The 14775-nt window shown below is 42.5% G+C and overlaps 1 protein-coding gene across 28 annotated transcripts in view; it reads right to left on the bottom strand.

The window, feature by feature from the left end:
* Positions 1-3270: 3270 nt before the first annotated feature.
* Positions 3271-14775, bottom strand: part of DTNA (dystrobrevin alpha) — a 233861-nt gene continuing 222356 nt past the window's right edge. For all 28 annotated transcript variants that reach the window (XM_048507242.1, XM_048507244.1, XM_048507245.1 and 25 more), the window contains 5 exons: positions 13355-13444; positions 12579-12747; positions 10371-10503; positions 8955-9003; positions 3271-6528 (listed from right to left, as the gene is read on the bottom strand). In XM_048507242.1, the coding sequence (XP_048363199.1) occupies positions 8986-9003; positions 10371-10503; positions 12579-12747; positions 13355-13444 (410 nt within the window). In that variant the 3' untranslated portion in view covers positions 3271-6528; positions 8955-8985. The remainder of the gene's footprint in view (positions 6529-8954; positions 9004-10370; positions 10504-12578; positions 12748-13354; positions 13445-14775) is intronic.

The following is a 14775-nucleotide window of genomic DNA, read 5'->3' as shown; positions in this document are numbered from 1 at the left end:
ATACATGCTTCAAGTTTATTAGTGACATATGAGAAATTAATTGCATTTTTGCTTTATATAAGGGACAGAATGGCCAAACTATGTTTTTATTCCTGATCAGAAATATGGGTGCCAACTCTGGCTTGGAAAGTCCTGGAGATTTGGGGGTGGAGCCTGGGGAAGGGAGGTTTTAGGGAGGGGAGGGACCTGGGCAGGTTGTAATGCCAAAGAGTTCACGGACCAAAGCAGATATTTTCTCCAGAGGATCAGATCTCTGTAGTCTGGTGGCAATTCTACAAGATTGCGAAGCCCTTTCAGGAAGGAAGCAGAGTGTCCAAAGCTGCAGCCATGGTTCTTAATAGAATAGAATAGAATAGAATAGAATAGAATAGAATAGAATCTTTATTGGCCAAGTGTGATTGGACACACAAGGAATTTGTCTCCGGTGCATATGCTCTCAGTGTACATAAAAGAAAAATACATTTGTCAAGAATCATAAGGTACAGCACTTAATGATTGTCATATAGGTCTAGTAAGCAATCAGGAAACAATCAGTAGTAATGAAAACATAAAATGTAAAATCATAAAATAAAATGAAATGAAATGTCAGCACAGGCTATAGTCATACAGTCATAAGTGGGAGGAGATGGGTAATAGGAATGATGAAAAAAGTAGTGCAGTAATTATATAATAAGTATATAATAAATAGTTTAACATTATCGAGGGAATTATTTTTTGTTTAACAGAGTGATGGCATGCGGGAAAAAACTGTTCTTATGGCTAGTAGTTGTCTTGGTGTGCAGTGCTCGCATGTAGCGACATTTAGAGTGGGTAAGAGTTGAAACAGTTTATGTCCAGGATGCAGAGGGTCAGTAAATATTTATTCACAGCCCTTTTTTTGACCGTGCAGTATATACAGGTCCTCAATGGAAGGCAGGTTAGCAGCAATTGTTTTTCTGCGTAGTTCTGATTGAAATTCTCTGAAGTCTGTGTTTCGATCTTGTTGGGTTGCAAGAACCAAACCAATAATAACACAGTTATAGAGGTGCAGATGACGGTGACTCCAATGATTCCTCTTGTAGAACTGTATCAGCAGCTCCTTGGGCAGTTTGAGCTTCCTGAGTTGGCGCCAGAAAGAACATTCTTTTGTTGTGCTTTTTTTTGATGACATTTTTGATATTAGGGTGACCATTCTTTAGGGTCATGTGAGATATGATGGAGCCTAGAAATTTAAAGGTCTCTACTATTGATACTGTGTTGTCTAGTATTGTGAGAGGAGGTAGGATGGGAGGGTTTCTCCCGAAATCTACCACCATTTCTACGGTTTTAAGTGTGTTCAGTTCTAGATTGTTCCAGTGGCACCACGAGGCTAGTTGTTCAACCTCCCGTCTGTATGCGGTTTCATCGTTGTCTCGAATGAGACCAATCAGGTCTCATTCTTAAGGGTGGCAACCTGCAAGAGATGTGTGGGAGCAGCTGCCCTTCCTACCACCTCTGCTCCTCCCTCTTCCCCTAATTCTTTGTTTTTCACTCTTTCTCTCTTCAGTCACCTCTTTCTTACTCTCTCCTCCATACCTTTCTTCCCCCACCCCCATCACTCACTTTTTGCCCCCATCAACCTCCCAAGTATTCACCTGCTCTCTCTCCCTGCCCCCCGTCCCCGCCAGCATTAGTAGCAGCAACTCTCCTGGAATAATGGATATCCCAACTACAGAGATCAGTCCCCCATAGAGTGACCAACTTCAAGTTGAGAAATTCCTGGAGATTTGGAGTGGAACCTTGGAAGGGGGAGGCTGGGTAAGGGACTGTATGGCATTATACACTGCTGAGGCCTCTTTCCTCCCCAAGCCCTGCCTTTTTCAGACTTCACCACAAAATCTTCAGGAATTTCCCAAACTGGAGCTGACAACTCTAGCCAGGTCTGGACTCAGAGTAAGTTATCCCTCAAAGGCCAAAATAGGTCTGAAAAAACTTTGCATTTTACTGGCATACCCAAGCCACCAAACAGTCACTGAGGGACTCTGTTGCTTAAAGCTACAGGTACTCCTTTGATCACTTTTGGCCTTTTAAAACTCTCAATTTTATGTATTTTTTTTAGATATCAGATTTTTTCACAAACCAAAGGTCCTGTTTAAGTTTGTAGAAAGATCTGTCTTCCCCAGTCACAGTTCTGGATTTAAGTATCCAAAGATTTGCCAACGTCACTATTACCACTTATATGGAGGCACTATTGTGCCTTTAACTTGAAGCGCTGTGTGGCTGACAAATTTAACAAGTTAAGTTCTTGACCTAAAAGGACCGTAATGGGGAATACTGCCTCACTTACTTAACTTCTAAGTGTCATGCCAAGAAAAAACACATATATTACTAAATGGCTGGTAAGATAAAATCTCAAAAGTCTTTGTGAAAAGATGTGTTTTAACCTGGCAACTAAAATAAAGTAAACAAGGTGCCAGATGAGCCTCAAGGCGAAAAGTGTTGCAAAGGTGAGATGCCACCACAGAAGATGCCCTGTCTCTGGTCACATGTCTCACTTCTGAAGGTAAGATTACAGAGAGCAAAATCTGAGAGGTATGTTCTACCATCTAGAAGATGGTCCTCCATGCACCCTGGCCCCAAGCTGTTTAATAGTCTGCCTTAAGCCTCAAGCCCTTCCGCACAGCACATGTATAGTGGGTTGTAGGCAGGATAAAGCAACACGCTTTCCTGTTTTCGTGTTCGCATGCATCAGTGCAGGCGGTGATTGGAGCCCACAAAAACGATGTGGGTTGCTGTTGCGCCTTCACATGGAGACATGACTTTTTAAAATTTACTTCCCACCAATGTGCAGCTATGCAGGCATGCACAAATGAACCCCCACAGCCATGCTGACATCTCACGATATCACGATAAGACCATTTGCACCTGCATGGCTACACAGATGTAAACCGGGAAATTAAAAGAAAGAAAGCGTAGCCAAATGAAGTGCCTCCTGCCCAGCCATTCACTCGCAAGCGGCTGCAGCTCAGGATTTTTCAAAAGACTCATGAATAGTGTGATTCTCAAAAAACCCGGTTTGATGGAAATAACACTGGAGCAGATTCGCTTTAGGGGCGGGATCCATGCGAAGTTCCCCCTCCCCAAATGGGTTTTTTACCATCCTGAACTCATGTTTTTTGGCCCATGCGGAAAAGGCCTCCGTGAGAAAGGTGGGCAATAGATGAAATAAATGAACCTGAAGAAGACTTCTCTTGATGCTAGGAAAAAAAGTATTTTAATCAATTGAAATGACAGCAACTAAGCATTGATGAATTACTTTTAAAAATCTTTTTTTAATGAAGAAATAATTCCATTCCAAAATATAGACACACAATTAAATAGTTTAATCACTTCAAAATATAACATGTCCCCAGTAGGCTTGAACACACACACACACACACACACACAAAACAATACTTAGCGGCAATACAAAAACCCCATACAATAATAGTTCTGTTTACAATACCAATGAATATTGTGAATCTTTTATTGTGTGTCTGTCTGGACTGGTGTGAAATAACAGTAGTTAAAAATGTCAGACAGTTAGTAGCTTCAAGATGTAACTCTTCATACATTTTTGGTTCGCAAGTAAAAATGCCCTTTCTTCTCCAGAAACAGCGAAGTGCTTGTTGTTTTAGGCTGCTTGCACTGAATTGAACCAACGTTACTGTAGCAACCTGAGGTTGCAGTATTTACAAGATATATCTACAGCAATTTTAAGAAACTAATAAGGATGGGAGAAGATGATTAAAGTAAAGGCAGACATCTGTGCTAAATAATGATGTAACATTTTTACTCATGCATATAAGAAAATACATATTATCACAACAAAGGCCACACACCTTTTAATGCAGTTTTTAAGTTAACATTACTTACAGAGAATCTATTCTCCATCTTTCCTTTCCACATTCAAGAACCCAATTCTTCACATTCTGATTCTTGCCCCTTAACTACCTTTCCACTGACAATCCACAAAGAGTTTTTGGCTGCAGTTGTTGGCCATAAAGACACACAAGAGGCCAATTCAACCAATTCAATAACTTTAATGTTCACAACCCAACACATTTTAACAAACAAACAAGGACAAAGTGGGCTAAAACACAGATCCAGTTTGCAGGATGCACTTCCCTAATCTCTTTCCTACATGTGTCCTGTCTACCATGTCTCCCCTTAACAGCCACATCATATTGTGTACTGCTTGTGTAGGTCTTAAGCACATAAAATCCAACATGTACAGACCTGAACATGGTTTATGCCAGAAATGAATTCCAGCACGTAATCTGGGTCTGTGTGCATGGGCTTTTATATGCATATAATCCCATTCAAATATAATGTCCATGCATAGATTGTTGGCTTCAGGGGTGGGGCAGTCATGTCAGGTAGGTAGGGAGCAAAAGCACATTTCCTTTTCCCCACCGTATACAGCACAGAGATTGGGGAAGAGCATGAGTCTGAGTCATAACCATCTTAGCAGCTGGATGATGTGGTAAAACTAGGTTTTGTTTCAGGAGAGACACATTTTTTTTCTAAAAAAAAAAGTGCTTTATCTGGAGTTCCAGAATTTGAGGCCACCTAGAGCTCTGCTTGGGATTTTGAGCCAAAATGAGGCTTAAGGGAATAATGCATGAGTTGTTGGGTGGAGATTTTCCATAGTGCTACATAGCTCTGGAAATGGCTAGACAGAGACATGGGCCCTAGATGCAGTGTGGGCATGTAAACAAACGTTGGTGTTAAAGCAACATGGTTATTACTCCACATTTAGTTCTGTGGCTAGATTTGGTCATTCAGGTGTGGTTGTGGTTTTGTCCATTTTGTCTCTCTTCAGGAAATGCCTGACTGTTATCCTGAGCTATCAGCAACATATGCCAATCTACTGTAGTAAGTGTTATTTGCTGAGTGCTAGGCACTAGGAGAGAGAAGCTGGTTCCTGAGAGAAGGGTGTAGGAGAGGTAAGCTGTCACAGGTTATGTATAGTGCCTACCTTGCCGGCTGGCAGATATCACAGCAGTAAAGGTTAGTTATTGCAAAGGTGGGGTGGGAGGTGTCGCTATGGAAACATATTTTATTTTCTCCAGTGGTCTGAAATGCATGAGTTTGACCCCTCAGAGATAATGTTGAAACGCACACAAGGAGGAAGATGGCCAGGAGCAGCAAATGATTTTGTGCATATGTAAAAAGTAGCAGTAATTACTGAATATAAGATTTTTACCAGATGCTCATCCCAAGAAGAATTAGCAGAAAGGGTAAATTTCTAATTCAGACAAATGATATGCAAACTCTTTGGGACTAGCTTAACTGAAGTTAAATATATTTGTTCTCAACAGCACTCTTTCTATACTGCGTCTGTTAAACCGGAGAACCTGCTCTAAATAGATGCTTGGAGTTCTGATACTTGCACCATGAATGAAGTACTTTAGTGGGTCCCTGGACATTTCCATTTTGTTCTAAGCGAAAAGAGATTTGGTGTCGATGTTACTAGTTAATTCACAGTATAGCAGTGGGTGGGAAATCTCATTACAACGTTATTTGCCTTTTTATAACCCTAACATAAAAAACCTCTCTGTTTTCCCCCATCATAATTGAAACAGGATGTTAAAGGGACACCTTTGTAATTCTTTTTTTTAATGGACACACTTCTTTCCTGTGCTTTTCATAGACAGCTAATTCCCCATTCTGCCTGAAAGAAAGTCTCACTACACATTTCCAAGAATGCATGCAGAACATCTGGTGGCTGGCTAAGGCAACGCACATTCAGAAATAAAAGATAATAGTTGCAAGCGCACTTTTAAAGCCTGTACATTTAAAGCTGAAGGCCTCAACAAACAGTATATGAAGAATGGAGAAAAGTGAAGGAACACATGCTTACTAAAGCTATAAAACAGCAATAAAACAATACCATGGAAGAGTATACATAACGTGAGTCAGTTTAGGGATCTTATGGCACCTGTGGTTTATAAACAGCTTTAGCAACGAGTATTTCAAAACATAGTTCACAGTTTTAAGAAGATCTGTGCTGATTTTAAAAACTAGATTCTATATCATTTGAATGTTGCCTTTTGTATATGATATCTATTTGGAAAGAAAATATTTACACAAACTTGTATGGCTGATTTGTTAGATTACTTCAAAAGAAAACATTCCTAAGTTATGTAGTAGCCCTAAATCATAGAGATACTCTTAGTGCATTTTGCACAAGTCTTTCTCCGTTTTTGCAGAAAGACTGTAAAACAAATTGCAATCTAAGGCTGCCAATCTGCATCTGATTATGAACCTTAATCCCACCAAAACTGATGGGGTTTAAGCACATAGAACATCAAAACAAACATCTACAAACTACAACTTGTAGAATAAAAGTAATGTGCTACAGTCTTCAAAAACGAGTTGGTTGATCTGATGTCAGAGGTGTTGCTCTTGTTGTTGCGCATCTTCTGTGAAGTTGGCAGGCAAGCTCTCTCTGTCAGCAGTGGGAGTACAGCTCTCCTCCTTGTCAGTTCTCACGTTGCTTCCATTGTCTGTTTGACTGTAGCTTGTCTGTTGGGACACGTTCAAAAGAACTGGATGGCAGCCACTTTTGTAATACACAGACACTGTGCACAGCTCATATCGTTCATGTTATACCAACGCAACCCAACAATATGTTATTTTAGTTTAAAACTAGCGGGGCCCGGCCACGCGTTGCTGTGGCTTATTGTGGTGAAATGGGAAAGGAACAGTAGCAGCAAATCAATTGCAGAGGCCAGCAGTACGTGCTCATGCAAACCGCAGCCTAATACTGTGCGATGTCATTGATGTGTGTGCCCGCATTCCTGGGGGGGGGGAATGGAAAGGCACCTCTCCCACACATCTAGGCTGGCTGGTCATGATCCCTTACCTGGGAGTAAGTTTGGTTGGTAGCAATGGGTGTCGCTTCTGAGGAAACCCTCTGAGGGGGGCGACGAAGCCATGCAAAGTATGTCACGGTTGCTTTACCGAGTTTACTCCTGAGTAATGCATGCCTGGTTTTCTTAACTGTAACCGCAGTATTCAGGGAATCTAGGGTGTCTGGCCCCTCCCTCCTGACCCTTGCATGTCGCCCCTCACTCTCTTCCCTCCCTCACTTCTCTTCCCTTGCATGCCACCCCTCCCCCTTCTTCCCTTCCCTTCCCTTCCCTTCCACTAGGGTGGGTGGGTCATATCAAGATGCTGGGCCCCCTGCCTCCCCTCCCTTGCATGCCACCCCTCACTGTCTCCCCTCTCTTACTTCTCTTCCCTTGCATGCCTCCCCTCTGTCCCTTTTCTCTCCCTCCCTCTCTTCCCTTGCATACCACCCCTCGCTCCCTCTCCCTCCCTTCCCTCTCCCTCGTGTGTATGCGTGTGTGTGTGTTTCACTTCCACTCGAGTTACTGCCTATGTACTGTTTTCACTGCTTATATCTGGCCATTTGAGCGAACATTCTAAGCTGCACAAACATTCTAAGGGTGACAGTTACACACAGGCAGCTGCATGTCCTTCACCATGGAGCACCAGGAAAAAGGCGTTTTATCTGGGCCAGGTGTGAAATTTCAGGTATGTGCACATCTAAAAACACTCTCACCTGGCTGACTATAGTGGCTGGGAATTTTCAGAGGTATTGGCCCAGCAGTTACTGAGTTATACTACCACTAACAAATACACTGTGAGCTTTATATATATATATATATAGACAACTGAATCCCCATCTGCATCATGGCATGGATGGAATTCCTATGCAAATGGACTTTTGTGATGACTTCATTGGGAGGGGAGTACAACTCTGTATGTACCTCTTTGTAAGTGTACAACAGTCTGAAGTTCCTGATACTTTGGCATTGATCCAGCTCCAGTCGCAGGCAATTAGCTGTGTACAACAACTGGTTATCTCATATGCATTATCTACTCAGGTCATGTCACATGCACATTCTAAATGTGTTCTACCAGACAACCAAAGTTTCGTTCATATAAGTTTACTAGATTGAAAGTACCAACTACCAGTATGGAAGCTTAATCTGGACATTTAGAGCCATTTGTTCCCCAGCTGCCAACCTTCTCTCTGGCCCTTTCTGCACCACAACAGTGCGGGGGTGCGTCAGCGTAAACGACGCCAACGCACCCCCCCGGGGACCGTTTGTACGGATGGTCCCGGGAGGGCGGCAGGTGGTGGTGCAGCCTTCGCACAGGCTGCGCCGTCCCTGCAAGCTTACCTTGTCCCCTGGCCTCCGGCTCGTCACAGAGGCCAGGGGACATGCCCCCACAGGCTGGAGAGACGGCTGTGGAGTCGCAGGCCAGGGGGGCGTGTCCCCTGGCCTCTGCGACGAGCCGGAAGCCAGGAGATGAGGTAGGCTTGCAGGGATGCTGCAGGGGACATGGCGCCTTCCAGCTGCTGGAAGCCGCTGTTTCTGGAAAACCTCACTCGGGGAGCGAGGTTGGGAAACAGCGGCTTCGCGCCACTGGGGGGGGGAGTGAGGGCGGCGCTGCTGCAATGCAGCAGCGCCCCCCATGCGAACAGCTCCCTAGGGATGGCGTTTTTGCCGTCCCTAGGGCGCTGTTTTTGGCCCGTGCGGAAAGGGCCTCTGACTTTGCTTCTCCTCTCTACTTGAAATACTTCAGATAGAAAGAGAGGTAGAAATGTGCACACAAGAGTGAGAATCCTAATTTTGCTGGTCTCAGTTTATAGACGTACATGAGTAGAACTTCCTCTCATGTAAGCTTATGTATTCCTTGCCTACCCCAGCAATAAGGCAGCAGAGCGACACACCAACTGAATCTTTCATTTTGCTGATGAACTTCCCTACTCTTAGGTTGCACGAGGGAGGGCAGCAGAGAGGTCGGGCATCTGAATTTGCCAATAATCTACTTTGGGAGTTGGGTTGGTGGTGTCTCTCACACAAACACTTCCCCCCTCCTTGAAGTGGCTGGCTGATACAACCAGTAGTAGACCACAGTCCCACAATAATACTTACTTCAGAGGAGAGTGATACAAGGATAGAGTACTCATCCTTGCAAGCTGACCTGTGCATAAAGAAGAAAGCAAAAGCAGAATATGTGAGCAGTCAAACCAGCATTCTTGTAGCAGAACACAAGAAGGCGAAAGAGTGCAGACATGCAGTAATGTTGTATGAGTTACAGAACTTTGCATGCAAGAAACAGGTGTGTGGAAAGGTAGGCATTAGATTCATTCAGCTGAATACAGATTCCATTTGCTACAAGTTCAGAGCATCTGGGACTCTCTTGGAGCTCTTGCTCAAGTATTGCACTTCATAGTACAAAAGAAATGTAATTGGTTGGTAAGGCAAGTCTTAGTCAAAATCTGGCCAGTTAGGAGTCTCAGAACACAGAAATAGAGCAAAATTACTAATACTACTTGGCACCATCTTACTTTCTGCTCCATGTACATACTGCTTTTCTAGCTTCTTATTTTTGCCTTTTAATAGTTTAACAGTGCAATCCTAGACAGAGTTACTGAGTGGGTTTCGACTGGAGTATCCCAACACTCTATTTGGTATGTTTCTGCCACCTTACTGAAGCTTTTGTTGTCTCTTTCTGGCCGCATACGCTAGCTTTCTCTGTTTCTGCCCCTACTCTAACTCTCTTTCTTTCCACTCCCACTGGTCTAATTCTTGGTAGTTTACCTGAAGTGCTTTGAGTGGGCATGGTGAGACCGCTCTCCACAGCCCTGCTCTCACCACCTGAACTAGAGCCATTCCAGGTTTGGAGAGGCCTCCCCTCGCCCAACAGCCCAGCAAGGACCCCAGAGTTTTAAAAAATGTTATTGGCTGAGTGAGAAGTCTGAGAGTTGTAGTTCTATGAGCCCCTCTGTTCATGATAAATGGCCTCTCGCCTACATCTAAACCAGTGGTTCTCAACCTGTGGGTCGGGACCCCTTTGGGGGTTGAACAACCCTTTCACAGGGGTCGCCTAAGACTCTCTGCATCAGTGTTCTCCATCTGTAAAATGTTAGGGTTGGGGGTCACCACAACATGAGGAACTGTATTAAAGGGTCGCGGCATTAAGAAGGTTGAGAACCACTGATCTAAACCCTCTGGACTACATCTCCCAGAGTCCTTTATTTGTTATCAGGAACAAGCTGCTCAGTTATATAGTAAACCAATTATCTTACTATATTAACTAATAAAACAATAACTACTTGTCTAATAAAATGACTTTATTGACTAATAAAACAAATGAAAAATAAACCATTTTAGACAATATCATTATTATTCTTACACAGAAAAATAAGTAGATTTTAGTATTATTATTTCAGTGTTAGCTGGAAACTGACACCTATATAATATCGTTGTGATTCAACAAGAAGAAAACCTATCACTGGATTCATTAGTTTAAATTTAATTTAGATAATTTTGTTGCAATTGTATTACCTGATATGCTTCATCCTGTAGCTTTTGTTTCAAATATTCCTCCATCTTGAGCTCATTCTCGAGCTGGCGTACAGAATCATTTTCATAGTTTTCCTCATCTGCTCTGACGTAGGGGTCTCCATCTTCTGTAACCCTAAAGACAATTATGAATAAGTAGCTCCCAGAAAGGTTTGAGAGGGTTTTCTTTTAGCTACATATTTTACACAAAGAAAAACTCAGAACCCCCATCCAAAGGGGGGGGGAGGGGTGAAAGCAGGGCGGGTGTCCGCTGACAGGAATGTCCTCCCAGGGCAGTTACATTGGCAGAAAGATGATTCTGCCACTGTGCAGGCGCTGCCATCCTCTCCTGGTGCTGGAGTGCAGCGCTGGAGGCTGTGCCAGTGTCACAACTCCGCTGTGGGCATAGCAAGGGCAGACCAGGGGCATGGCCGGGGAGGAGACAACATTAATTGGCTTCTTCCCAGCCAGTTGCCATTTTATGTTGACAGCTGAAAGTCCCGACTTACAGGACCTCTGCCCATGGAATAAGGTGGGATTGGGACTTCTCAGCAGTGGCAGTACCGGGAAGCCCCTTTGGGAGAGGCAAGGTGGAGGTGTGGCTGTGGTGCCATTGCTGGCCGCCTAGCCTGTGGATGGGACTGAAATACACTTTTCTTCAAAGGTGTGGTTTTATATCATTGCATCTTCTGTCACTTTTCATCTTCCAAATGTCTATAATTCCCTCATGTAATGCATGTTGAGGATAAGCAACACATTCCATGAAATTATCTGAGAGAGTGCTTCTTCATGAGTGCTTCTTCATGTGAGTGCTTCTTCATGGAAAGAATTCTCTGCATCAGAGAAACCACCAGGTCAACGACAGAAATTCTAGCCTAGCCCTCTTTCTAGTGTGTCAGAGGTTACTAAATGTAAGGCGGTTTCTGTTTTAAAATATGTGCTGCATTCAAAAACGCAGTCTCCAACATCTGTAGTCTGAAGTGGTACAGTCCAGGAAGGACTGTACCTATATGTCCTGTATGTCTCTGGGATGCACAACTGATAACACAGGAAGTGTCTTGAGGAAAGACAAGTACCACTTTCCCAGGAAAATGCAGAAAGTGGGTAAATACAGACTGCACAACTCATATTATTCACTGTCAAACATATGAAGTAGAAAGAGCCAAGACAAAATAATGCACTGGCACATCAGGTATGAAACTAGCACTCCTGATCTCCAATAGTGGAGCCATCTGTAGAAAATTTAGATAGTCAATAATAACATATAAAAGCCAAGATAAAAATAATAAAAATTTGATTTTCGGACTTTTTCTTTCAATTATGAATTTCCATGTTGTACCTTTGACTGTTTTTGAATGCTTCCCCAGTTTCTAAAACAGTTCACCCCTGTGGCATAGGAGCTGCATTTTGAGGGGGAAAACCAGAATCTTCTTGGTCATGTGTGATTAGCTGAGTGTTTCTTTATATTTCTGTCAATGGGTTTGATTCCATGGAGGATTTCCACTGATGGACAGAGGGAATTTTCACTGATTCCCCCTTCCTGTGGCAGAACTCTGATTCCTACTTCATGCTGTTCTGGGCCTCCCTGTCTTCCAGAAGAAACATTCTGTGGGGCATCTTAGGCTGCTGGGGGAAAGACAAGAGGGTTATGCTCAGTGGGCAAAAATCCTCCTGCCAGCAGACAGTTTCAAATGACTCCCATTAAGGATCTCACCTTAGGTTGCACCAATCTCAGTTAATTAGGAAGGGTGAGAGGGGCTCTTGTTGTTGAGGGCTCACACCTGCAGTTCTATGCTCTTTACATCTAAAATCCTGGTGAGACTTTACTCTTTCATCAATAATCTTCAGTAGAAGACGGCATCTCCTTCTAATCTCAAAATATAGGAATATTTCTATCCCATCAAATGGAGATTCTACTTTCCTCTCTTTTATGTTCGGCAGCTGCCAAATTGATGTACCTATACAGACATTTGGACTGAAACCAAATTGCATTCTACAGTTGTGGCGGTAAATATTCAGTGCTAAATTTCCAAATCAAAACCATGGCACAGCTGTTTTTTCAACCTTTTAAAAAATGAATTATTTTTACATTCAACTTGGTATTTTTGGTGTAACGAAATTTATTTCAAGTACACAAACCATCACCACTTTGCTTTAGAGCTTTACTGAAGGCAATTTGTAAGAACAACAAAAAAGATAGTGGATACCCACATATCACTGCGAATGGTCCCACTGGCTGCTGCGCTGTGAAGGTATCCTGGCTTCCGGGCATGGATCTGTGCAAGGAAAGCCTTTTCAGAAGTTGGTGATGGAACAAGATCATCAAAATGGGTTCGACCAAACTCAGAGTCCACATTACTCTCTGTCTCACTCCCGGCTTCTGTAGGAAGAAGAGTGATGATGGTACTGTGATTATCTATACTCGTCTGTTTCTATTTTGATTTCTAGCACTGATTAAGTTTACAATTCAAATGGCCATAAATACAGCCCGATGTTAGCTACAGAGTTAAGTATTTCTGTTGTGCGCCCTCGTTGTTTGCAGAAAGTCAATTTGTTGAGGTGCCAGGTGTAATGGCTTAGTGTACCTACTATTTCTGAACTACACAGGGACTATGCTAATCACCACAGAGATTTCTATTAACCTCAGTAGCAAAGCAGGTGATTAGCAGGACTGGCATGAAGTCATAGTCAAAACAGTGGCATGGCTCCTTGCCTTCCTGGGCAAATCCCTGCTTAGATTTGGACTGCTTTTCAGAACCACTTCCTGAATTATCTAAGTACAATTAAATCATGTAACTTCGCACAAGGGATTACCCCCGCTTATATTTCCACATCTTAGATTGGGGTAACTGACTTGATACTTTGACTTTCATATATTTGATTTGTTAAAAATTGTTGCATAAAACATAAGTTTTTGCTCCCACCCACTGTACTTTTTAAAAGAAGTTGAATGAGAAGAACATAATTACACTTTTAAAGTATCAGACCTGAGTTCAGTTCTTTCACCAGTGAAGACATAGTATTGGTAATAGAATCTGCTGCTACCAGTAAGTCATTTCTTAAATTTCTTCTTGTGCCTGAGAAGAGAAGAGAAGAGAAGCAAAGGACTCATCTGTTTCTGGCCAATTAGATTTGTTTGAGCTCTTTAATGTGATACAAGGTTGACAGCTTAGAACATAATTAAGACAGTCATGTCGCAAATTAAAATAAAAGTTCTTTGTAAGGAGAGAGGGTTGTGAAACACCAATTTGGATGTGTTTTTTGTTTTGCTGTACTGCATAGCAAGGGCTGCCTCATTTAAGTAACGGCCGCTAAGCCAGAGTCAAAGACAATGGCTAGAATTCTAAGCACGGTACAACTAGTTCTAGGTGCCCAAAGCTGCTTTATGCTGGCATGTTTTGAATAGCCGCCCCCCTCCAATGTGGTTTTGAAACTGAAGAGACAATCCAAAATACGATGACCAGTTAGTAAGGAAAAAACCACAAATGTCCCTCTGGGCATGTCCAAGCATTAAAACAGCTCTTTGATATTTCATTGCATATGATTATATTTTATGACTGTATGCTACCTTGGGTGATTTGTTGAAAGCAGAATTGCAAAATGTAACTCTCCATTTAGTAAAGAAACAAACTGATTTGTGAATCTACCCAAGTTTAATTTAGCTGATTTGAAATGAATTTTTATCTTCCACTTCCAATGAATCAGCATAAATCTGAGAAGTGCTATTTTTCTCCACTACCTGGATGAACTACAGATATATATTCTCCTCCTCATGACCTCTTCTACACCTGGCTGCTCTGTTCTGCCCTCCTAAATCACACAGGGAAATGAGTGCTTGTGATTAAAGAATTACTTTGTTAAAGGGCCAGATGAAAAAGGCTCTGGGCAATCAAGCCTGAAAAATCACCATTTTATTATGCAATACAGAGCATAACAGCACATTATGCTGAAGTATAATACTATGGTCAGAAAAATACAATGCACCATTTTGTTTTTGACTAATAAAAGATGTTGGGACTCTTTAACTGATGAGCCAAGTTAATTTGTATTCTATCCCCCCTCCCCATTTATGCAGCAATCCTACTAAATATTACTTGTCCTAAATGTAAGGTTTTTAAAATACTTTCTTAGATTATAAGTCTGTTTTCACATATATATATAGGATATGTGCAGTGTGGGCAGAAATAATAATAGAGCTGTAGAGTACAAGTTCTCACCATGGCTGCATTCACACACCAGGGTAGTCAAGCACAGTGGTCAAGTTGCTGGCACCATTGTGGGTAAAAATGCCTTTGCAACAGAGGGTCCAGACTGCTCAGGGCAATCTGTTGTTAGTCACTGTTTCCCTTTCACACCCAATGCATGTTGAATCTCCCTGCTCAGCTGCTGTGTTGTCATGTGATTTTCA

The sequence above is a fragment of the Sphaerodactylus townsendi genome, linkage group LG09 (assembly GCF_021028975.2).
Source record: "Sphaerodactylus townsendi isolate TG3544 linkage group LG09, MPM_Stown_v2.3, whole genome shotgun sequence".
Taxonomy (NCBI): domain Eukaryota; kingdom Metazoa; phylum Chordata; class Lepidosauria; order Squamata; family Sphaerodactylidae; genus Sphaerodactylus; species Sphaerodactylus townsendi.
The sequence above is the reverse complement of the archived record's forward strand: the minus strand, read 5'-3'. Positions and strand labels throughout refer to the sequence as shown.